Below are 24,183 nucleotides of genomic sequence, written 5' to 3' on the forward strand. Positions count from 1 at the left end.
GCTGCTGTCGTGGACTGTCCAGCCTCATGGTCGGTAGGCTGTTCACGGCTGACCTCGTGACCTGGTGGACCTGCACACGCAGCACACGCTCCTCCCTGCGCCGGTCACCGACCTGCCTCCCTGGGCAAGAGCGTTCAGGTCAGTCCTGGAAGCCAAGTCCTGGTCTGGCTTTGCTGACCGCCGCGGTCAGCTCTGCGACTGAAGAGGCCACAGGGGCAGAATGTCGATGACATCATTTTCAGCAGAAAGAAAGGGAGACCAGGGAGCTTGTGCACGTTGGAATGACAAGAGATGCTGAGAAATACTGGGAGTTAATGTGTAAGAGTCAGGACGGCTTGATTAAGATAGTGGGTTTTTCCTCTTTCCAGAATTTGATATTGACTACTATTACATCACTGCCTCAGTGAGATTCTTTTATAATAAAGGCGTCTGCTGAGCCGACCGGACAGGGACAGCGTGCGCTGATTTCTCCCTTGCCTTCAAGCTCTCCGTGGAACCTGGCCCTGCCTTCAGATCGGCTCCAAGGAGCTGGTGTCCTTTCGGGGGACAGGGGACAGTGAGAAGCATGCAGTGGGGAGGAGCCGCCTCTAGCACAGACTCCGTGTGGCAGGGCCCCGAGGGCTGAGTTTGAATCCCGGCTCCGCCCGTGAGCGCTTGGAGGAAGGACTGCAGCTCTGAGACTCGGTTTACCGCTCCGTCAAGGGAGGGTAATCGCCGGGCCCCCCAACTGGGCTCTCTGTGTGTACAAAGCGCAGGATGCACAGTGAACACCTAAGAAATGTTAGCCATTGTCGCTGGCCCCGCTGTTGGCCCAGCATCCTTGGTGACTTTCTTCCTTTCTGCCCCGACAGCTGGGACATCTTCCTGATGATCGTGGCCGGCATGAAGCTGCTGCGCGCCTCCTTCTGCAGCCCCGCCCACCAGTTCGCGCGCCTGGGCTTCACCGCCGTCTTCTTCCACTTTGACTGCAAGGCCCTTTCCGAGGGTTTCCTGCTCGATTTCTTCGTGGTGTCCATCGTGTTCAGCAAGGCAAGTCAGTGAGCGTTTCTCTTCGTTTTAGAATGCGACAGGTGCGCTCCGCATCAAACGGTGTAAGAGTTGAAATATTTTTTTAAATATGTCGTGAAATTCTATTGAATTATGTATGTGTGTTACACGCCTGCTGCCATTTCAAGAACATCCCCCACGAAATATAAATATGCCGAGTTATTTGCCAAAATCACTAATTACTATGAATTAGCCATTCGTGTTGCTTGAAAGTTTATGATCTTTTGTCACTAACGGTCTCTTTCTAGAACTTTCCTACATCTCAAAGGCTGTAAATTAAAGATTAGCAACCAGGTATTAACTTTTTTTTTTTTTTAGTTTCCTCTTTCCTTCCTCCCTCCCTCCTTACTTACTCACTTCCTTAGCAAGTGCTCTGCCTTTCCAGGTCAGCCTGAGACCTGCCGCTGAGAGCTAGGTCCCCTGGCTATCTCCGTTCCCCAGCTCGTCTCAGGGCGCGATTCCACTGGCTGGCAGATCTCATGTGGGCAGGGAGAAGCCCTCGTTGCCGCTCAGGCAGGCGTGTGGGACGGGGTCGGACGTCTGACGGGAGGGAGACAGAGTCCTCTGGGCGCTCGTCCACTGGGCACCGGGACTGAGCCGGGCTTGTGCCCAGGCAGGAGGGGGAGTTGGGGGCGACCCCTGGTGGGTCAGCTGAGGGAGCGCCCCTTCCAGACCGGCCTCCTCACATGCTGCTCTCTGCCCTGAGAGCCACCAAACTGACAACTGCCCCTTCTGATGAATGATTTTTGTATTTTAAAGGTTTTTTCCCCAAAACATCACTTTTTACCCTTTTTGAATCAGTTATGTTATTTTTTCTTATTATTACTTATTCTTTCCTCCTGTTGGCTTTCTCTCTGCTTCTTGTAGGGAAGAGAAACTCAAAATGCTCAGATTTTTGGGGAAAACGCCATAATTAATGATGTCACCCCATGGATGTGTGTGTGTGGGGGGGGGTTATGACTCTGGTCAAGGAGTGTCTGAGTCTCTCCGTGTGTCACTTGTCATTTGCTCCTTGCTCCTCCTCCTGCAGCCTGCCCCATCTCCACCTGTGATGCTGAGACCCTGGCCTTGCCCACACACAGTCGTTCTCTGTCTGAATTCTCTCTGGTCTTGATGAACTGTCTCATTGTTTTGATGCTTCGGGTCCCAGGCTTCCGTATCCCGTTTTCCTTAATGATGTGTAAATTCCCGTTATCTCACATAATCAATGTACAATTATTGCCTTGTGATTCTCAAAGCATTTATGAGGGTATTGTAAATAATTTCACCGCTCACGAGGGCAGGAGCTCATTATCAGTTGCAGAGTGTGCCGGGACGGGTTGAATTCTTGCCTTTGCCTTTGTGTGCATTTGACATGGTGATACTGGTTTTTCTTTCTGAACCTCAGTGTCTTTGAAATGGAAGAGAATGGTGCCAGTCTCACTGGGGGTGTTTCAAAGATTAATTAATATAACTGTAAAAGGAGTTTTCAAGTAGAACATGCTTTTCAGGTAACCAGGCGGAATTTTTGAAGCTAGTGTATGGAGAGAAAAAGCATCACCCGCTGCCCAGTACGGAGCGGAGTGCAGCCAGTTTCCCGCGCCGATCTCTCTGGTGAAGCACCATCCCGTGCAGTGAGAGGCCCCGGGGCCCATCCGAGTGGCAGGGGGCAGGGAGGGTCTCGCTGTAAAAGCCTAAAGAGGGTGGCTTCTAAACGACCCTGTGCCTGTGGCAGGGGCGGTGCTGTGCGTTTGCTGGATGGAGCACGGGGCCTGCCCCCACTAGGCCCACTGGTCAGCCGAGAGTGGTGCCGCTGACCGCACGTGGCCCGCCGGGTGCCTGGAGAAAGGCCCGCTGGGGGAGACACAGGAGTTGTGGTCACTTTTGTTCTTTCATGTCCACGAGGACACTGAGTGTGTCCTGGGCATCACATGGGCAGCGGGACCTGTTGGGACACAGTCTCAACCTAAACCCATGGAAATTGCTTTGCTGCTGGCATCCGGCTGCCACCGCCATAACCTCTCAGAAGCACCAATGAAAACACCAGGCGCTGCAGACAGAGCCGTGGGAGCAACGTTCTTATCCCCTCTGGTGGAGGGAACATCGGCACTTGTGATCTGAACAGCCTGCTTTTCAGGGGGAGGTGATAACTATGTCCAAAAGAACAAAAAAACAAGCGAGACAAAAGCTGGAAAAATCAGCATACTGAGTAGTGAGTCGGTCCTAACGCACCCTGACTCCTGCCAGTGCCTGCTGCCTCCCGGTCTGGAGAGGCGGCAGCGTTTTCTCTAGAATGAGAAGCAAGATCTGATTTCTTGACAAACATTATATATATATATATATATATATATATATATATATAGTCAAATAAAGAGACAGCATTCGAGATCTTGCTGGAAGAAGAGCCAGCGGCAATCAGGGACGGAGGGCAGCGGCAGCAGAGCGGAGGCCCCCGGTTATTGCTTCCGGTGAAGATCCTGCCCGCAAATCCCAACAGAGGCTTTCTGTCCGTGCTCCTCACTTCAGTAAACCTTTTCAAAGACTGTCGGCATGCATGCATGTCCTAGAGGCTTTCTAGAAACCTGCAGCGTTGGTCTGGAGGCAGCACTGCTCTTTGAGGTTGGCCATTACACGGTGCGGATCACTCTGTGTTCAGTAGGCTCCCCGGTCCTGCTCACGGCAGTTCCCTGTCTGACCCTGGCAAGAACCCCTAGGGCTTCCCGCGCCCTGCTCCTGCTCTGCAGGCCAGAGGGTCTCGGTTGGTTAGCCCGCAGCCCCTCCTGAAAGGGCTGCAGACGAGAAAAGGACGTAGCAGGTCATCTGGTTTCCTCGGAAGAGAGGCGCTACATGGATCTAGGACTCAGTGTTCTGAGTCAGCTGCTCCTAATCCTTCAGGCTTTTGGGTAGAACAGAGAGACACGGTGAGAGAAAGAGAGAGTGGGAGAAAGAGAGAGAGAGAGAGAGAGAGGATCCACAGAGTGAGATCAAAGCACCAGGAGACCAGGGAAGGGAGCGGATGGCTTCCAGGGGCCCTGCCTGTGTTACTGTCTGCCTTCCTCCCTGAATCCCCGAGAATGCCCCCCTGAATGCCCCCCGAGATCTGGAAGGTGAATGAATTTAGGCTGGTCTCTTCCATCTTTCAGACCCGGTAAAAAATGAAAGTCAAGAGTTCCAGGGCCAGGCCTAACCGAAAAGACTTAATTCCGCTACGTGTCAACAGAGAAGGCGGGATATCCGGGTGCACAGACCTAGGCTGGTGGGGGCGGGGCCACCGGACGGGTGTGGTGCTCCCCGCCACTCAGCCCCCGGGCCCCTGGGAGGAGTCAAGCTGTCTTTCCACACGCCTCGTTTCCTTGGTCCCTGTCCTTACTCTCTGCTGCCCCATTAGTCAGTCATTCTTCTCTTTCAAGAATTAATTAGTGTAATTAATTTGTAACTTTTCCAGTATGCCTGTGTCTTTGGGGGACTGCAAGACACACTCCAGGTGAAGACATTCGGTTGCAAGGAACATCTGGTTGTGACCGGAACAGTGATGACAAAGGGCCTTCTCCCACTGGTCCTGAAGAAGTTCTTAGAAACCGGCTAGTCTTGAAATTCTTAGTAATTTTTAGTTGTAACATCAGGACTTGAGACAGCCGTGTCAGAGGCTAACTGTGCCGGCATTTGCAGGATGCCTTAAGCATGAAGTTCTGCAGGTCGTTAGTTCAACACGGGGGCTGGTGCTGTTACCGTTCGGGAAATCACAGTTAATGGTGAGGTCGTTTCCACCTGAAGCCGGGTGGGCAAGAGCACCGGAGCCCCAGCGAGTGGCCGCGCTGCGGATGCCTGCGGTCAGCGTGCCGGCTGTTTGACATCAGAGTTCCTACGTGGCACTCTGCTGCTTTTCTGCATGCAGCTGGTAAGCCTCGCATTAAAATTGAACCACCTTTGGGAATGCATCCTTGTAAAGAGGCATTTGTTTAAAATGCTTTGCACAAAAAGGTAATTATTCGTTGAGCATACTTTTAGTGCCAGGCGCGGCACTAGGTGCAGAGACTGCTAACCAGGGGAAGGACAGCAGCCCTGACTTGGTGCTTTCCACGGGCCGGGCACCGTTTTCTGCACTTTGCCCGGATGGACCTGCAGACCCCCTGTGAGCTTCAAGGCACAGGAACAAGTCCATTGCCCTGGGGTCTCACCCTGTAACACGGCAGAGCAGGGATCTGCTCTGAGGCTGTACTTTGTGAGCCGCCTCTCCTGCCTGGGAGTCTGGAGAGAAGGCACATGGGTCAAGAGGTCATTACAGTTAGGTAGAATGGCAGGTGACTGTTCAGAGTTTCAGGAGGGCACAGAACAATGGTATCCAGCCCCGGCCGGGAGCATCAGAAATGACGGTGCTTACCCTGAAATTTGAAGGATGGGGCAGTGAGCCCGGCGAGGACAGAGGGAAAAGGTGGCTGCATGAAGGCAGCAGCATGTGCAGAGGCCCAGGAGCAAGGTGGAGCTTGGTGTGTTCTGGGAACAGCACAGTACTTGGTAAGTGTGGTCACACAGGAGGAGGGCAGTGAGAGGCGGCAGGGGGCATGTCAGAGTACGATGGGCTGCATTCCTGCGTCGGCTGGAGGCTGCTGAGCAGAGGAGTGAGGGGCTGGAATTGCCAACCTCTCTCGGCGGGAGTGAGCAAGAGAAGGGGGCAGGGAGAGGCCCGGAGGTCGGTGGGAGAGCACACGGTAGTCCAGGCAAACCGAAGCAGGAGCTTGGCCCGTGGTGCGGCAGTGTGGACAGGAGAGGGGGACGTTCAGGGGGCCGCACTGGTGACAGCAGGTGGCTGCCGGAGACGAGGTGAGGTGGGCTGGGGAGGAACCGCCCTGTCCCAGAGGACCCCTCTGGGGTCCAGGGCTCCGGCGACCAGGTGGTATCATGCACTAGCTGGGGGGAAAGAACATTGGTTTCCAACGTGTTGACCTGTGGGCTGAGAAGTGATGCCGACTGAGAGTAAAGGGTCTTTGGGATTATTTTCCATTTCAGTATTTTAATTCACAGAGCTAAGACATACATGTATGGCTATACTAAAACTGGGACAACAATGGAAAATACACAGAGAGTCTGTCTTTCTACAGTTCCCTCACTCCTTAACTCCTCTTCTCTTTAATGGAAACCAGTGTAAACACTTCGGAATGATTCTTTTCATTCTGTTTTCCAGAGTATTTGCATGCACGCGTGCGCGCACACACACACGCACACCATGCACACACCTCAGACATTAACAGGGCTCTTCTTTACACATTTTACTTCCCTTTTTGCTTAAAATAAACCTTAGAGAACTGCTATGACATATGGCATGGCCTCTTGTTGACGCCTGTGTAATATTCCACAGCACATACTATAATTTGACCAGCCGCTTTCCCCATTGAGAGACTTTTAATTTGTTTCTGATTTTTCTGTGGTAGTTGCGACTTCTGAGTTCACAAATTCCAAAGGAAACTGGCTTAATATAAAAAGGGAATTCAGTAGTTCACGTAAGTGATTGGGTGGCCCGGAGGCTTGCCTTGCAGCATCCACGCTGTTTCCGTTTCTCCTTCTCTCGCCCATGGGCTTCGTTCCCGCGCTGGCTCTGTCCACGCGGCGTGACTGCGGCCCCCAGCTTTCCTGCAGCTACTAACCCAGAAAGAAGAGAAAGTGTCTTTCCTCGGAGTCTCAGTTGTAATCCTGGGGGACAGTCTCATCGATTCCTTTCGTGTCCTGTGTTCATGTCTGAACAAGGCACAGTGGCCAGAGGGGTGCCTGTCTCTCGTCAGTGAGGCCTGCGATTCTAACTAAGTCCTAACTGAACTACCAGGCAGGGAGGGGGCAGGGAGGGGAGACGTGCAGGGCACCAGACCACACAGAAATGATCACTAACATCCCTCTCTGCTCGAGAGCCTCAGAAAGAGATTTCTGATTGGAGTTGCCGGGTCTACCAGATGTACGTGAAAGGGCCTCACTAGGGAGTCCTTCCAAAGGACTTACACTGATTCCAACAAGCAGGACCAGCCTGCCAGGAACAGGTGGAGCAGGAAGAAGCAGCTGGAGGGATGGGGGAGTGACCTGTGAACAAGATAAAGTGCAGTGTAACAGTAAGCCAGGCCGTGGTTTCAAGAAAGCGGGGGTGGTCAGCACAAGCAGGGGCTTCACACCACACCCAAGACCAAAGAGCAGACCCTGGGGTTAGCCACGGAGACGTCGTGGGCGAGGTTGTGGGTGCCGCGAGGCTGGCCCCATGGAGTGGGTCTCGGAGGTCAGGGATGCCGTGTTATTCCTGCTGTGTGTCCCCCGCACCCTCTGCAGCCCTCCTGCTTTAGGGAGCCCTCGGTGTTTGCTGCTGGGTGACCGAGTCTGCTCACTGGCCACGGGTCATTGTGTTTAAACAAGGGCATTCCAGGGAGCTTTACAGTATGTGGTTCGGTGACTCGTCTTGAAGAGAAAACTCTGCAGTCACAGCCCCTTGAGGCTGTCGCACGTTCACTGGCCGAGAAGAGGTCCGCAGCTGCAGCTGTGACATTCTCGTCGTGTCCACGCGATTCGGCCCACCGCCCTCGCCAGCGGTAAATATGCCAAATACCTGAGATGCGGAGGGCAAGTGCACAGTGTTCGCTTGGCACCACCGTCTGCGGATTTGAATCCCGAGCCTGATACTTAATTCGAGAATGGAGTTCTGACACGTTGCCAGCCAGGAAGTCGAGGACAACGAATGTCATTTTCTCTCCTCAGCGTGGCCTCCCTGAGCCCCCTCTGAGATCTCAGGGTGATAGCTGCACCCTCCTCTCTCGCGGGGTCGTCCTGTGGACTGGCTCCCGCTGTCCTGAGATGGGGTGGCAGCTGCAGCAGCTCCGTGTCATCTGTCTGGCTGAGTAATGTTGGGTGCTGCCCTGTTCCCCACTTCAGTTTATTTTTAGCTGACCTTCCCTCACTGCCCCGAAGGATGACTCGTCAGAGTTATTGATCTGTTTCATCATTCTGGAACCTTCAGCACGGCTGTCACGCAGTGTCCTATCTGCCAGACAAGACTAGGTCCCGTAACAGCGCCAATCCAGTCGGTTAAAAATAACCGTCTGGCCTCAAGTCACCATCGGATTGTGGAACTCGTCGGTGAGTCTTGCAGTGTAGGTGTGAATGCCAGCCGATCTGCAAATGATTAGGTGGATCCTCAAACAGACAGAGTCTCCTCTTGTAAGAGAAGTAGGGGGAGTTCCGTTTGCTTTGATGTTGAGCTGTCGGCGTCTGGGGAGGTGTCTGCCCAGACAGAAGCAAGGAGACTCGCAGCGTCTCATCACACAACGTAGAGAACGTGACTCCACAGTTACAATTTAAGGATTACTAGGTGTCACTCCTGCCACTTGGTTAGCTGTCCAAGGAAAGGAGATGCATCTGTAGAAATGCCTTCTTGGAGCTCAGGCTGCTGGGGGAGACGGAAAGGCACAAATACTGAAGAGTTAAGGCGCCTCCTCAGGGACTGTAAGTCCTGCCGGCTTTCTGAGCTCCTCCTTCAGAGATAGACCTTTGGAAACACGCCCGGTACCGACCCCATTCACCGCCTCCCCTGCTGCCATCAGCGCTGGCACCGCCATCCCCTCCCCCGAGTCACTGCGACGGGCTGAGAGGCCCCTGCTTGCGCTCTCTCCGCCCTGCAGCCTGTTCTTAACAGAGCGGCCGGAAGGAGAGTTGTTTTTAAAAAATAAACTTATTTTGAAATGATTTTAGACTTACAGAGACTTGATGACAGTACAGAGTTCCCATACACCCTGGACTTGGTTGCCCCTATTGTGAACATCGTACATTACTATAGGAAATTGACCTTGTTATTAACGAAAGTCCATACTTAATTCAGACTTCCTGAGCGTTTTAATGTTTTAATTGGATACACCTAGGGGCACGTGTGCGTGTGTGTGTGTGTGTGTGTGTTCAGTCCTGCTTGGTGTTCTTGGAGTTCTCTGGATTTGTGTTTGGTGTCTGTCATGAATTTTGCAAGTTCTCTGTGATCATGACTTTACATATTTTTTGTGCTCTGTTCTCTCCTTCTTCCTCTGGTATCACAACTGCACGTGTGTTGCACCTTTTCCTGTTGCCCCACGGGTCCTGAATGTTGTTTTGGTTTTGGTGTGTCACCTCACAGTTCAGTTAGGGACATTTTTATTGACCTATTCTTTTTTTGACATGCTCTTCTTTTGGCCATGTCTCCTGATGAACCCATTAAAGGAATTCCTCATGTCTGTCGTGGTGTTCCCAATTCGTAGTTTTTCTTTTAAAGCACAAACCAGATTGTGCTCTTCCTCAGCACCCTGAAGTGCCTCCCCATTTTCTGCAGAGTAAAAGCCAACAGCCCTCACCCTGGCCCACCGACCAGCACCAGCTGGCTCCGCCTCACTGCTCTGGCCGCCTCTGCTGGCCTCCCCTGGCTTAGCTCAGCCACCCCCGCAGGCCATCCACTGTGAGGGGCATGCTCTCTCTCCAGGACCCCAGCTCTAGCTGTGCCTCTGCCTGCAAATGCCCCTTCCTGGACACCCACTGGGCTCGCTGCTGCATCGGCTCCTCCTCAGCTTCACTCAGCTCTCCCCTCAGCCAGCCCAACCGCCTGCTCTCTGGTGGCACCTGGCCCTGCTCCACCTTCCGCCCAGCCTCCCGAACCTTCCACACGGCTCCGTTCATGCAACCATCCCTTTCTAACCTACTCCAAAGCCACCTACAGCCAGACTTGAACTCGGTCCCATCCCCCATCTGCCCAGGCCCAGGGGTAATGGATGGTGCGCAGAAGGTTCGCGAAGCCCCTGCTGTGGGAACACAGTGCACCTTCTGGGCTCCTAGGGGTACTCGGGCCCTTGGCGTTGCCACCGGGATTTCACAGACTCGGTGACAAAGAACACGGGCCCGTGCATCTGTGTTCCCAAGGAAACTGGAAACTCCTCGAGGGGCAGGACCACGGGCGCGCTTAGTCATTTCCTCCTTCCTGCAATTTCTGACCAAAGGCAGGCCCCCGGTGGTTCCTCAGTACATATTGATTGAATTCAGTCGAGAGCCCAGAGCTGCAAAAACTGGCTTTTTTTTAAAGGTTTTATTTATTTATTTATTTTTAGAGAGGGAAGGGAGGGAGAAAGAGAGAGAGAGAAACATCAATGTGCGGTTGCTGGGGGTCATGGCCTGCAACCCAGGCATGTACCCTGACTGGGAATCAAACCTTCGACACTTTGGTTCGCAGCCCGAGCTCAATCCACTGAGCTATGCCAGCCAGGGCTAAACTGGCTTTTGAAAACTGAAGTCCTAGCTTGGATGTGGTGGCCGGAGGATGTTTCACTGTCCCAGTGAGAGGACGACTCACAGTGCAGGGACAGGGGAGGACATGGGCGGCAGAGGGGGCTTTAGATGCAGCCTGTGGGGCACTCCCAGTTCCCTCCTTGCACGGTCCCGGTGTGTGTTTTGATTTCTTGGCTTCCTGTAAACCTTGTTCAGCTGCCTCACTGACGCCCATGGCCCCACTCACCGTGGGGAGCTCTCGCATGGCCAGCAGAGCCGGCTGCTCTTCTGGGCCCGAGCCGCTCCACACCCAGAGTCCGCCAGGCCCCCCCTGCGAAACCGAGATGGGTAGAAACCGTCTGCTTCTAGCTGTGGGTTTACCCACCCAGTGGTGACAAGCAGACACATCCCACTGGGCAGCCCCTTAGGTGGCCTTACGTGGCCACGACCAGGACTCCACTCTGCGTGGTGTTGCGTCACTGTGGGGAGGTGCCCGGGCAGCCCCGAACGTCCTTGAGTCGAGATTCATAGCCCAACACACAGCGTTCTTGTCTTCCGTTCCCCCGTACAGCATGCACATGCCAGGGCAGTGGTTCCCCTTCATTCAAAACACGCAAGTCACTGTAATTCGTCTCCTGGGAGGGGGCGTGGGCTGAGGTGAACGCTAGCAGCTCCTCCGCCTCTCCCCTTGCAAAGTAAGGGCCAGCCTTTGCTCCCCATCAGCAACATCAAGGCAAGTGTGCGAGAGTTACACCTTTTCTCTTCATTTTCCCCTCTATTCTCACGCCAGAGTATACTGTAAGGACATGGATTTAGTCATGTTGTTCCAAGGTCTACTCACTCAAATGTGTCTCCGCTAATATGTCGGGGATCTTTACTGGCCCCCGTTCTTTCTGAAGCACCTTTCCCGCCGGAGGAGGCTGCTCGCTGGCCGAGTGTTGCGGTCCTTCCCATCGGGAAGGCGATGGGCTCTCACTGAGGCCGGATACTGGAGAGATGCTGCCCTCGAACCTTGACCGAAACGGGGCGGTGATGTGTGTTCGAGACACGGAGAAGCTGCTTGAGAGGCTTCGGGGAGCTCAGGGGAGGGGACAACTGTACATCTCTTCCCGGGAAGAGCTTTTCCAACCTTCCTGACTCCGGGACCAGGAGCAGCGCCCTCGTTAAAGTGCCCCCTGAAGAGGGAGCTCGGTTTGGTCGCCAGTCCGGCAACGGTTTCCTTGTGAGGCCGACGACCACTGGCAGTTGTCACTCTTCACTGGTCGGGGGCTTCTGGCTCCACGGGATGGCCACAGAGGAACCTGTGGGTTCCAGACAGTGTCCTTCACCAGGTGCTCGTGCTCAGCACGGGGTCTTCACGGTCACCGATGTTCCCAGTCTTTCTTTCCTCGAGCCGTCAGTACTGTGGTGTTTTTGCCCCAGTAGCAGAAAACTGTTGATGAGACTGAGACAGTTACTATATAAGTTTAAAATGTCCAAGGAGGCTCTGGCTGGTGGCTCAGCTGGTTGGAGCATCATTCTGTGCACCAAGATGTTGGGGGTTCGATCCCCAGTCAGGGATCATACAGGAGGCGACCGACTGATGTTTCTCTCACATCAGGGTTTCTCTCTCCCTCTCCCCCTTCCCCCCTCCTCCTTCTCTCTCTAAAGTCAACAAACATATTCTTGTCGTTGGGTGAGGATTTAAAACAATTATGCAGGGAGCAAGAGGGAAAATACCTTTCTTATCAGGAAAATCACGGCATGTAAGTGAGAATTAGGAAGTAACAAAAGCTCCACTGAACCAGGCCCACTATAGCCAGGGGTGACATCCCGTGATGAGTTGGGGAAACACCTGAGGCTTTCACTCATCCTTGTTTCACTTTCTGGAAAACACTGTTGAACTTACCTCTGCCGCATGCCTGCACCGCTTGTCTGCTGGAAGGTGAGTGCACACCTGTGATGCACACCCAGGAACAGCGGCCGGTGACCCCATGCTCCAGGGAGGATGTGAGCAAGACAGAGGATGCTCCTGACACGGTGCCGGAGTACAACACGTACAACAACCTGTATTTGTTGAGCACTTACTATGTGTTGAGTCCTAGGCTAAAAAATTACACGCATCGTTTTACTTTATCTGCACAGTAACATTCTGAAACAGGAGCCACGGCCACGGCTGCTTTGCAGATGAGAAGTCTCAGTGGCGTGAAACCAGCCCAAGGTCCCGGAACCAGTGGGTCACACAGAGCTGGGGGAGAAGACCCCAGGTCTGTCCGACTCCAAAGCACATCCTGTTACCGGGGTGCTGTACTGCCTTCCAAGTGATGTGAAGTAGTTGTGAGTCAGCTTTTTGAGGGGCTTCCACAGGCAACCACTAATGAGGGCAGTGGGGGAAGAACAGCAGGGAAAACTGCCGTATTTTTCAGACCATAAGATGCACTTCCCCCTGCAAATTTGGGAGGAAAGAGGGGTGCATCTTATAGTCAGACTGTAGCTTACCTGGCTTGCTGGGGCGGGGGGGATTGCGGTGGTGGAGTGGGGTCACAGGTTATTGAATATTTGACCACATTTTTTGCTTCAAATTTTTTTTCCCATTTTCCTCCTCTAAAGCCTAGGCGCATCTTATGGTCCGGTTTGTCTTATAGTCCTAAAAATACGGGAAACTACTCTTCAATTCCACTTTATTTCTTCTGTTCACTTATTACTTGTGCCTCTTTTTCTAGTCTTTGCCCTTATGTTAAAGTAGAAGAACGTTAATCAGAACGACCTTGGAATGACAGTCGCGCTCCACGTGTGTGGCATGAGGAGTCCCAGCTCCCTCCCGCCCTCTGTGCCCGCTCTCACACGCTGCATTTTTGCATTGGCCAAAACACCTGAGATGTTGTTACTACTTCTGCTTTAGACCAAAATCGCTCTTTCAGAGCAATCGAAAATAAGAAAGATTTTATTTTACCGTCACTTATTCTACTTATGGTGTTCTATTTCTTTGTGTATATTTTGACCTGTGTCTTATTTCCTCTACCCAAAGATCTTCTTCCTTAAACTATCCTGTGTGAGGGCCTCTTGACAATGCATCAACAGTTTTATTTGTTACAGGAAGTGCTGCTCTTTTTTATTTTTGAAAGATACATTCACTGGGTGTGGAGTTTGATGTTGACAGCCCCGCCCCCGCGTTAGCACTTTTAAAATGTGACTCCATGACTCCGTTGTCTTCTGGCTGACACTGCAAAGGACAGCCTTCTGTAATTTTTACTTTGGTTTTTCTGTCTGGAGTGTGTCTTTTTCTTCTTTGGCCGCCTTCAAGACTTTCCCTCCATCTTTTGTCTCTAGCGATTGGATCATGATGAGGCTCGTTCTGCAGGACTTGCTGTCGCTTCTGTGTTTGCTCATTCGCTTGCTTGTTTGGGTGTTTGTCCTCCTTGGTGGTACCTGACATTCCTGGATCTGTGGCTCGGTGTCTGGCATTATCTTGAAAATGTCCTGGTTATTATTTCGTCAAATACTACCTTTGGCCCTTCCCTTTTCTCTCCTTCTTCTGAGGCTCCATCTGTGTACGCGTTAGTTGGGTGTGTTCTGCAGCTCCTGGATGTTCAGTAATGGCTTTTTCAGTTTGCTCGGATTTATCTTTGCGTTTCACTTTAGGTTGTTTCTCTTGACCCATCTTCAAGGTCGCTGGCTCTCTCCTTGACCGAGTTATGTGACGACCTGCTGAAAGCATTCTGTATCTCCTACTGTGTTTCCTACTTATATCATTTCCACTCGAGCCTTTCCTTTACAGTGTCCATCTCCCTGCTGAAATTTGCCATCTGATCCCCCATATTGTGTTTCTTTTCCATTAGCGCCCTAACATGGTTCCACATGTGCTCCATATCTGAGTCTTGCTCTCATTGCTGCTTTGTCTTCTAGGGAGTGTGTATTCTTTTCCTGCCTTTTGCGTGCCTCACAGTTTTTTTGTTCAGAGCTGGTCATCTTTTAGAGGGCTACAGAGAATCAAGTAAATAGATTTTACACTTGGAACTGAGCGTGCCTTTCCTTCTGCTAGATTTTTAATGCAGGAGTAGGAGGCTGGCCAGGTGGGGGGGGGGGGTCGTTGTTACTATGGTTACCTGCAGGGCACCACAGGCTGCGGTCCTCCAGGCGGGGAAGCCGCGCTCAGGTTGGAGTTGGTTCACGGGAGCAGCGTGGGGTCTATCCTCACTGCAGGTCGGTGCTGCATGGCCCTGGTATGTCTCCCTGCTTGCCCGCATGCTTCCTGCGCCTCCCTCACTGGCTCCTGCTCTCACTTTTACTTGAAACTTGTTAGCTTGGTGGCAGGAGGTGAGGGTGGAAGGGGAGGACCTTCTCTGCTTTCTAATGAAGCCTTAGCCTCAGTCCTTGACAGTGTCCCCTTGACTCAGGGACGTGTCCTCCTCAGTCCTCCTGTCCCTCCGGCTGCAGCGGTGGGTCCAGCCGGCACCGCCGCACATTGCTCGGGAGTGGAGTCGTTCTTGTTGTCATTCTCTTCCCCCAGCTGCAGGGAGTGGTCCTCAGTGCCCCAAAGAGAGCAGTGTGTGTTGACCTTTGCTCCACAGACTAAGACTGTGCTGCGTGCGGGACATCGGGAGAAAGGGGCTGGCAGAGTTCTGTGCCCGTGCACTGGCTGGCAGCTGCGTGGGCCAGCCACTTCCTCCAGGTCTGTGCCATCCACACCTCTTAGGGTCCCCTCCAGTCTTCTCCGTGAGCTCCTAGTGGAGTTCACGGAGAAGGGACCTGCAGTTCCTACAGGCCCAGGGGCTTCATTCACAGGGTCCCACCCGCCCGCACTTGGCCGTCACCAGGTCATCAGCTCTTTGGGCCAAACTCTTCCTGCCAGGGTCTGGTTGCACCTGCCCCAGGTGAGCGATTACTTACTGTCCCCACGCTCCCTGAAGGTGTCTGTCCCTCCTTTGGCTGTGGCCCAGGCCATTGCTCTACACCCTAGTCCTCCGATGGGGTGAAAAAACAAGGCATGAACTTGAAGTTTTATCTGCCTTTTTTTTTCTCGTAAGCGTGGGTGGGAGGAATGCTCTTTTCAGCTTTGTGTGTCCCAGAGAACAGACTAGAAGCCCCCTGAACTACTTTTCAGTTCGACGTGAACTGTGATTGGTTTGGTGTATTGGTCAGAACCCTTGGACGGCACGTGACAAAAACTGAAAAGAGAACTGCATTCACTGACCCGCAGCCACAGCCGAGTGAACAGCGGCAGCAGGGCACTGCCCGGGGTGCTCTCTCTCCTGCTTGCTTCTGCTTGGTTCTGCGTGGCTGGTTCCCACGCACCTACTCTTCACACAGGAGCAAGGGGGGGCGGCCAGAAGCCCCACCTTCTCACAGCAGCCCCGGGGGGTGTGCCCCCTGCACCTGTCACCTGTACCTTGGACTCTGCTTCCTCCTGCATCACTGACTGTTGGACTGCGATGGCGGATGTCAGACTGTGGCCAGCCCCGCGTGGGCCATGGGTCCAACAAGCGGTCAGGGTCAGGGTTAGGGCCACGATCAGGATCAGGGGAGGGCCCTGTGTTACCAACCCCTGCACTAAGCCCCATCTTAGATGAGTGTGTGACATTTCTTTCAGCTGTGGTTTTAATGAATTTTTGCAACCTAGGTGTCTGTGGGTACTGTAGTAACTCCGTGGACAGGCCGGCAGAGATGAAGGAGTATCCGATATGATGTGAGGCACAGCAGTGTGCACCAACGGTGTAGGCATCCGTGAGGTTTGAGGTGGAAAAACCAAGTTTCAGAACAGTCTACATTGCTAATTCAATTTAAATAAAAGGATGCACACACTGACATACATACCTGTATTTCACATGTGCGTGCAGAAAATTCCAGAAACCAGCCATTAACTGTGGCTGGTACGAGAAGTGAAGTCAGAATGAAGTGGGTGGCAAGAACTTTCCCTTTATAATTCTCAACTGCTTGGTATTGTTAAAGTGAGACCGCATTATTGTATTTGTATTAAAAGACTGTACATTTTGCAAGTGTAGGGGCATAAAGCAGGAAGTGTCCATTACATGGGACATCACCGGAGGAGTCGCTTCGTTTGCGCGAGCACTAGACTGTGTGTGAGACGTTCATTGTCCAGGCGTGAGATCTGGGGAGAGAAGGTACGTCAGATGCCTGGGAGGGGTGTGGGATGGACAGGCAGCCGTTCCAAAAAGACGGAGGAGAGCTGCCTCCTCGCTGCGTGCACTCACATCATCTGTTTCTCTCGCTAAAAATTGCAGCGTGGGCAAAAGCAGCGCGGGCCTTGAGAGGAGACCTGTGAACTCAGCCTCCTTCCCAAAGACAGAGTTCACCACCCATGGGGTTCTGGTGGACCTTTCGGAGGAAAGAAGCCCCCCGGAAACAGGATCCGGTGGCTGCCTTTTCTCCACGGGCAAGACAACAAGGCTAAATGAAGCCCGGAACAACTGTGGGGAACCTGTGTCACACACGGAGTAGTAGAGTAGTCGGAGGAAGGCAAACATAGAGAACTCGAAGGATTCAGGAGTGGGAAAGGAAGGCAGAGCGTATGCAGAAATGTATCGTTTTCAGCACTGCATTCCAAGGCCAGTCGGGGCAGCGTGCTCGGAGAACAAACGTAACACTGCCTCGCCAGTCCCTTCCGTCCTCCAGTTCTCCCCTGCTGAAGTCCCCTCCCCTCCTTCCTCAGTGACCTGCACCACGACCCCAAACACACACCCACACACCGCCGCCCCAGTACTTGGAATCCCTGACTCCCGGGGGCGTCTCAGCCAGACCTTTGGGGCGTGCGCATTCCCACCTCTTGGTAGATGGCAACATTTCCGTGTGCGGTGGGGACTTCGTTTGCATTTATGGATACACTAATGAGCAGTTACGAAATATGACCCTAACTAGTGTTTTCTGTCATGTTCTCCTAGGGGTCTGAGATTGTCTGGCTGCATAAGGCCGGCTAATCAAACCCGTGCCGGTTGCATTTTCCGTTATTAGCTCCCATTCATTTGCCTAAGTAGCTCCCCCCCTGCTGGCGCTCCCTCTCTGTGTCAGCCCTGTTTCTCTTTTTAGTTACAATTTTCCAAACTGAACTGCGCAGATAATAAACTATTACCCTGGTGGCTTTCTCCTTTCCTAGTTTTCATTCCCCTTCAGGTTCTATTTTCACTTTATTGTTGTAGGTTAATCAGATTCCTCCTGTTTGATACCTGCTGCCTGAAAAAATTCTGCTATTATTTTACATTGTATTATTAAATACAGTGTTTACTGCAAAGTAACACTCATTTCCTTCATCAGGTTTAAGAAAAAAATCTTTTATTACTGGGTTGCCAGGGAATTTTTTTTCAGTGAATATTGAATTTGTTTTCCAATATTGCTTTTGCATCAATTAAGCATCATATGTTTTTTTTTTTGAGAGAGCAGAAGGGAGGGAGAAAGAAAGGGGGAGAAATATCAGTGTGTGAAACATCAGTGGGTTGCCTCTTGTGCGCCCCCTGCTGGGGACCTGGCCCACAACCCAGGCACGTGCCCTGACCAGGAATTGAACATGTGACCCTGGGTTCATAGGCTGGTGCTCAACCCACTGAACCACACCAGTTGTTAAAATATACTAAAATTCTTCTAATATTACAACTTTATGAGATGAACCAAATTTGATCATGATATGTTTTATACATTTATAAATTCGTTCTGCAAATATTTGGTTGAGGAATTTTGCATTTATATTAATAGATGAGAACATCTCTGCTTTTCTCATAATATTCTTGTTCATTTTTTATATTGAAAAATACCCTCCCAATATGAACTGTGAAGTTTTTCTAAGATGCATGTCTTAAGGCTGTGTATTTTCCCCTGTAAACTGCTTTAGCTGAATCCCACAAGTTATGATTGATACCACTGCTTTTCTTTGTCATTCATGTTTAAATATTTTGTAATTTTGACTGTCTTTTATTCTCAGCGAAGTCAGTGTTGTGTTTTTTGTTATACTTGAATGCAGACTTTGTGGTTGTTATTGCTATTGTTATTTCGTCTTTTTTTTTACTGTTGACTTCTAATTTAATGGCAAAGCAATTAGCATGGTATCATTTCCTAGCATTAGTTAAGACTGCCTTTGTAGTTTAGTAAGTCATATCTTGTAAATGTACATGCACTTGAAAATGACATGCTTTCTCCTTAGTTAGCTACAAGGTTCTAATATACATATCTCTAAGGTAAAGCTTGTTGATTCTATTTATTAAAGTATTATTTTCTGAGATGCATGTCTTAAAAGCTCTCCCTAGGATTATAGATTTGTTCATCTGACCTTAATTCTGTTCATTTTGATTTTACATGTCTTGAGGTTATGTGGTTAAGTATATACATTCCACTTATTTTATCTTTCCGTTGACTCTTCCCTTTTACCGTTGTGTACTGATTTTTAGTTTTTAGAGTAAAAGTCTATTTTGTCTAATGCTAATAGAGTTAAGCAAGCTTTCTTTCCATTAGGATTTACCTGGTATCTTTTTATTTTATTCTCTTATCTAAAACTCTGTCATTTTAATATTTCTTATAAATCATCTATGAAACAAGGTTTTTCTTTTCAATACGGACTGGGAATCTGCATACTTTAGTAGGCAGCCTTTATCTGTTTACGTTTACGGTGATTACTGATGTTTTGTTCTGTCATGATGTTTTTTTTTCTATACTTTATGACTTTTCTTTGTTTCCCCCACCCCACCACCTTTTCCTTGCTTTTATTGAATGGAATGGATTTTCTTTGATCTCCCTTTCTCTTCTAACGTTTTGGAACTTGAATATTGTGTTTCTGGTTCTTTAGTGCAACGAATCCATTTTGATCCATTCCTTCTTGAACATTTTTCTACTCCCCAAATCACCACCTCTGCCTCAACATTCTGCCTCTGCCTCTGCCCTTCTTTCGTCGCTGGCTGTAACCCCACCAAGTCCATTAACCTGTTTCCCCTTGAACCTCTGAATGTCTCCCCACCCTTTCTGCCCACTTCCCAGTTGCTCCAGAGCCCCCTGCTTCTCAGTGTCTCCTGTCTGGAATTCAGGTCACTTGTATTTTGTCAGTCAGTCTTGGGGGCTCCTTTTGGCCCCACGGGTCCCTTCAAGGTCAAACCTCGCTGATTACAACGTTTGTGTAAACTTTTCCGAAGCACATTCTTTCTGAGGAGGAAGCTAGCTGAATCTGACAACAACATGCAAAAAAAAAAAAAAAAAAAAGACAAGTGATAGAATTAATCCAAGGCTGGTAGAGCTGGGACAGGAGGGGAGGCAGTGCCTGGGGCTGGGGGAGGTTCCACTTTAATCGAGTGTGTGCAGCACCCCAGACAAGGCCCAGTGCAGGGACAGTCAGTGAATGGTACGCTTCTTCACTGAGGGAGGGGGCCCCAAAGGCAGGACAGCACACACCTTACTTCAGCGTGTGAAAGCGAGGAAATGTGTTGGGGTCACCTTTAGTCGGTGACACTCTCTTACAACAGTTGTGGGTTTATGCAGATCGATTCCCTGTCTATAGCACAGATGCGGTGGCATGTCTGAGCCCGACTGAGAAGGTATTTCCAAAGTAGGTCATTTGAAATGAGAGTATGTATGGTTTTTTTCTTTGGAAACAGCCAGAATTGCTACGTTGTGACTTCCTGTGCTTTTTGTAGTTTGGGGGTGTTTGTTGTTGTTGTTGTTGTTGTTGTTGTTTTTCTTTAGCAAAGAGACCCACGTGACTTTGTTTCCTCTAACAGTCACACTTGAGTAACTGGGAAGCTCATTGCGCTTTAAGAGGGCTGAGGTGCCCTGGCTGGCGTAGCTCAGTGGATTGAGCGCGAGCTGGGAACCAAACTGTCCCAGGTTCGATTCCCAGCCAGGGTACATGCCTGGGTTGCAGGCCATGACCCCCAGCAACCGCACATTGATGTTTCTATCTATCTATCTATCTATCTCCCTCCCTAAAAGTAAATAAATAAAATCTTTAAAAAAAAAAAAAGAGGGCTGAGGTTTAAGGTTTTGCAAGAAGAATGTTGGGAATGAGAGAAGCTTCAGGAAGGTCTCAAACTGTCTTCCCGCGGGATCATAGATAATCTAATGGGATTTCCGTTTAAAATACGTCAACAGAATGTTACGCTGCATTGTCAGGGCTAAGAAAGGTGCTGGTGTTTTTGTTTCATCAAATCTTACCTTACGTGCTTCATTATTTTATACACAATGGCCTAATGTGAGGCCCAAAGTGCATCTTCATACACGCTTCTAATTAATAACGGTGTTTAGGTTTCCTTTTGTGCGCAGAGGTTACTTTTCGACATTACAGATTTTTCCTTCTTTCACCTGGGTGCACCGGGAAGACGAGGACAAAGTATAGGGGAAAGCAGGAAGTTAGTCTTTCTAACGCAGGCACACGTTGAGGAATAACACTCGTAAACCGTGTCGATGTTCGTGGGGCTGCGCATTCAGGAGGCACAGGTGACCCGGTGGCCTGTCTTTCTGAGACCCACATGAGTGTGTCCAGGCTCGTGGGGCTGTATCGTATCGTCTCTTATTCATGGGCGTTTGTACTGGAAAGCGTGTTCCAGGACAGAGCAAGCCCTTCAGCACTGGGCCGCTGGAGAAGAGGTCCCTGACGGCGGCTGCAGCCCCCGTGTGTCACGCCCACACTTGTGACCCTGCCCCTTGGCTGTCAGCAGGAGGGCCTGGGGGAGGACCCCTCTCTCAGGCTGGTATTCCTGCCACTGTCCTTCACGAAGGCTCCCAGGCCCCAGGCTACGTGCCAAGGGCTGGAAGCAGAAAAACCACCAGGTGGAGACTTTTCACAGAGGACTTTTGGCCTCTGGTTTCACAAGAGCCAGTGACCCCCTGTCTGTCCCAAGCAGCTCACTTAGCCTTTCTGCGCCTCTCTGCGCCCGGCTCCCCCCCCCCCCCCGGTCCCCAGGGAGTACCTGGACTTGGTGAGTTCCCGTAGTTCAGAGGGGACTTCAGAATTTCCTGATTGTGAGCTAAGTGCATCCCCAAAGTAAGACTCGTCCTAATATTCATCTATCAAATTCTTACATTGCACTGACCGTGGCCAGCCACTGGTCTACTTCCCGACAAAGGCGAAGTCATTTAATCCTCAGGCAGCCCTCTGAGGAGGTGCTGTCGCTGTCCCACGAAGGGTGGGAACTGGGTTTTGAACCCGGGCAACACGACCTCCGGCCGACGCTCTTCGCCGTTGCACTGCGCTGGCACCTGACGTGCCCACAGCGCATGCTCTTCCCGGTGGGCATTGCAGAGAAGCCCTGGATGACTCTGTCCTGGGGGAGCCACAGATACTTAAGAGCTGGCATTCGGGGGAGCGGCCCCCTTCCACAGCTGAGAACAGTGGAGTCTGTTTTTTGAGCTGCCTATTGGAAATCTTTCCCAAAGCTTGTATTTTATTCTTCACAGTGTTTGTGAAAAGAAACAAGACATAGAGACACGTGGAAGAAGAGCAAAGATACCTGCGGCCTTGGCTGCCATTCGAGCTGGAGCGTGCCTGTGTCCGATTACTGGCTTTGCTTATGTGTGAATGCGAGTTTTGTGCTTAGCAAAGAGTAATTGTAATGAGTCACTTAATCATAATGCAGCCCAGCTGAACTTGGTGGAGCTTTAAACTTGCAGATGAGGCTTTCCCTGGGGCTGCCTGTCTGAGGGTAGTGGCTGTGCCTGACCTACTTACCAGCGTTTTCAGGAGGTGGAATAAAACCTCAAAGGATGTAGTCAGACTCCGAAAACCCAACAGGAGTAACTCTCCATCACCCTCAATTCATTCTTAGGGCATCAGAAGGGTCATCCATCACATAAAGTTGTCTTGTTTGCGCTTGCGGTTCTCACCCAAGTGTGAGTCAAAGGCTGATTCTTTTTTTTTAAGATTTTATTTATTTATTTATTTTAGAGAGGGAAGGGTGGGAGAAAGAGAGAAAGAGAGAGAAACATGAATATGCAGTTGCTGGGGGTCATGGCCTGCAACCCAGGCATGTACCCTGACTGTGAATTGAACCTGCAACACTTTGGTTCGCAGCCTGTGCTCAATCCACTGAGCTACGCCAGCCAGGGCACAGGCTGATGCTTAATAAATAGACTAAGAATTCTTAGCGGAGCGATCGGAAGCCTTCAAATCCAGTGGTATTGCACCCCACAGAGTTGTTTAGACATATATGAGCAAGTCAAGGCAGGAGAGCCCACTGCTGTTTCTCGGGGGCTCTGTGTTCAGTGTACTCCAGAGCCCCGTGTTTGAGTGGCTTCTCTTCTGTGATTAGCACACCCCTCCTCTGGTTGGGTCAGCGGTGGGATCGGAAGGAAATGGTGTTGGCCTTTAGAAGAAACCTATTGGCAGAAGGGAGTTGAGCATTTGAGTCTGTGTTCAAGCCGTCATCTCTCAGTCTGTACGAGGCCCTGTGGACTGGTGGAAACCACGTCCCTGGGAGAAGACTGGTTTTCACGCGAGCCTAAGAGAGGTGACCTCAGGCTGACATAGCAGAGCTGAGTGAACCGGGTCCTCTCGGGCGTCAGCGTCTCCAGGCACTGGGAGCCGGATGTCCCGTCCAGCGCGGATGCAGGAGGCCCGCCCAACCCACGAGCAGAACTGAGGGGGCCGTTCTGAAGCTCTGGGAAGTCAGCCCCCTGGTGGGTGCGGAGGAGAGGAAATGAAAGTCATTAGCAGAAACAAACATCCGGTTTTCTTCCCCAGAATTCATATTCCGTCCCAGTTCTCAAGTCCAATTCTGTCGCCTTGCTCCTCCATTTTTCCTTTTATACCCCCCCTTTGTCCTGCCTTCCTCTGTCCCCTTGTCCCTCTCCCTGTCCCTCTGTCACGCTCCTCGCCCATTCTGTCCACCCCCCACTCCCCATCCACCGGGGCAGGGGCCAAGTCCCCGGCGGGCACACCGAGGGCCCTGGGTTATACACGGCTACGCGCCGGCATCTGCTGAGAACCCCATGTCGGCGGTGCCTTTGACAGAACCTACCTTTGGCTCATCTGGTGTGGCCTGCCCAAGGACGTTTAATTCTACTGTAAAGTGTTTCTCTAAAACCAGGCTATTCCTGAGACCATGGCGGGACAGGAAAAGTGAGAGGAGGACTTGGAGAGGGTCCCAGTTAACCTCGTGTAGCTCTTTGCACTTTTCAGGGAGCAATTAAGAGGAACCTCACATTCGGTTCCAACGCCACGAGGTTGGCCTTTCTCCGGAGGGCGGAGTTATCCCGATTCCCTGAAGGTCCTATTTCCCAACCTTTGCCTTCTTTTCACTGCGGTCTCCTATGGTCTGTGCAACAGCTAATGAGCCTCATTAAGAATTCGGGGGGGGGGGTTGCCCTGGCTGGGTGGCTCAGTCAGTTGGAGCATCGTCCCTACACCAAGCAGTTGTGGGTTTGATCCCCGGTCGGAGCGCATACCGGAGGCCACTGTTTCTGTCTCACATCCGTGTCTGTCTGTCTGTCTCTCTCTCTCTTGCCCTTCCTCTCTAAAATCAGTAAATACACTCTCGTGTGAGGATTAAAAAAAAGAATTGTGAGTATTTCCCCTCTTTTTACATCATGGCCTTGGTGAGTGTATTTTGTTGTCTTGTATGCTCGCCGACCTAGGAGCACCCAGTCCGGGAACATTCCATGTGAATGGGGAGTGTCTGTGGGGTTTGGGGAACATTCTGGCAGCACACGTGCTGACGCCGTGTGGAAGTGACAGCAGTGGACTCGGGCCTCTGGGACTTGTCCATTAGTCGGCACCACGAGGCAGAGGGTCACTGCCCGGGCAGTCAGGCGGTCAGCCAGTCGCCCAGTCGTTCTCCACCCATCTCCGCACATTTGTACCTGGAATCTCCAACCCAGACCCCTGAGCGTGTCCGCCCTCCCAGTTCATCCTTAGTGCACAGGAGGTCTCTTCCCTCCACCCCTGCTTCTCCCTAGAACTTAGGCTTTCCTGTGCTGGCTTGTCTGGCACACGCGACAATTTCCACA

General features: G+C 51.3%; 1 protein-coding gene across 1 annotated transcript in view; it reads left to right on the forward strand.

Moving 5' to 3' along the window:
• The window catches only part of PCNX2 (pecanex 2), a 204,245-nt gene that overhangs the window by 108,098 nt on the left and 71,964 nt on the right, over nt 1-24,183 (forward strand). The window contains exon 21 of the mRNA XM_028531220.2: nt 852-1,029. Within this exon, the coding sequence (XP_028387021.1) occupies nt 852-1,029 (178 nt within the window). The remainder of the gene's footprint in view (nt 1-851; nt 1,030-24,183) is intronic.

Source organism: Phyllostomus discolor, chromosome 15 (genome assembly GCF_004126475.2).
Source record: "Phyllostomus discolor isolate MPI-MPIP mPhyDis1 chromosome 15, mPhyDis1.pri.v3, whole genome shotgun sequence".
In the NCBI taxonomy this organism is placed as follows: domain Eukaryota; kingdom Metazoa; phylum Chordata; class Mammalia; order Chiroptera; family Phyllostomidae; genus Phyllostomus; species Phyllostomus discolor.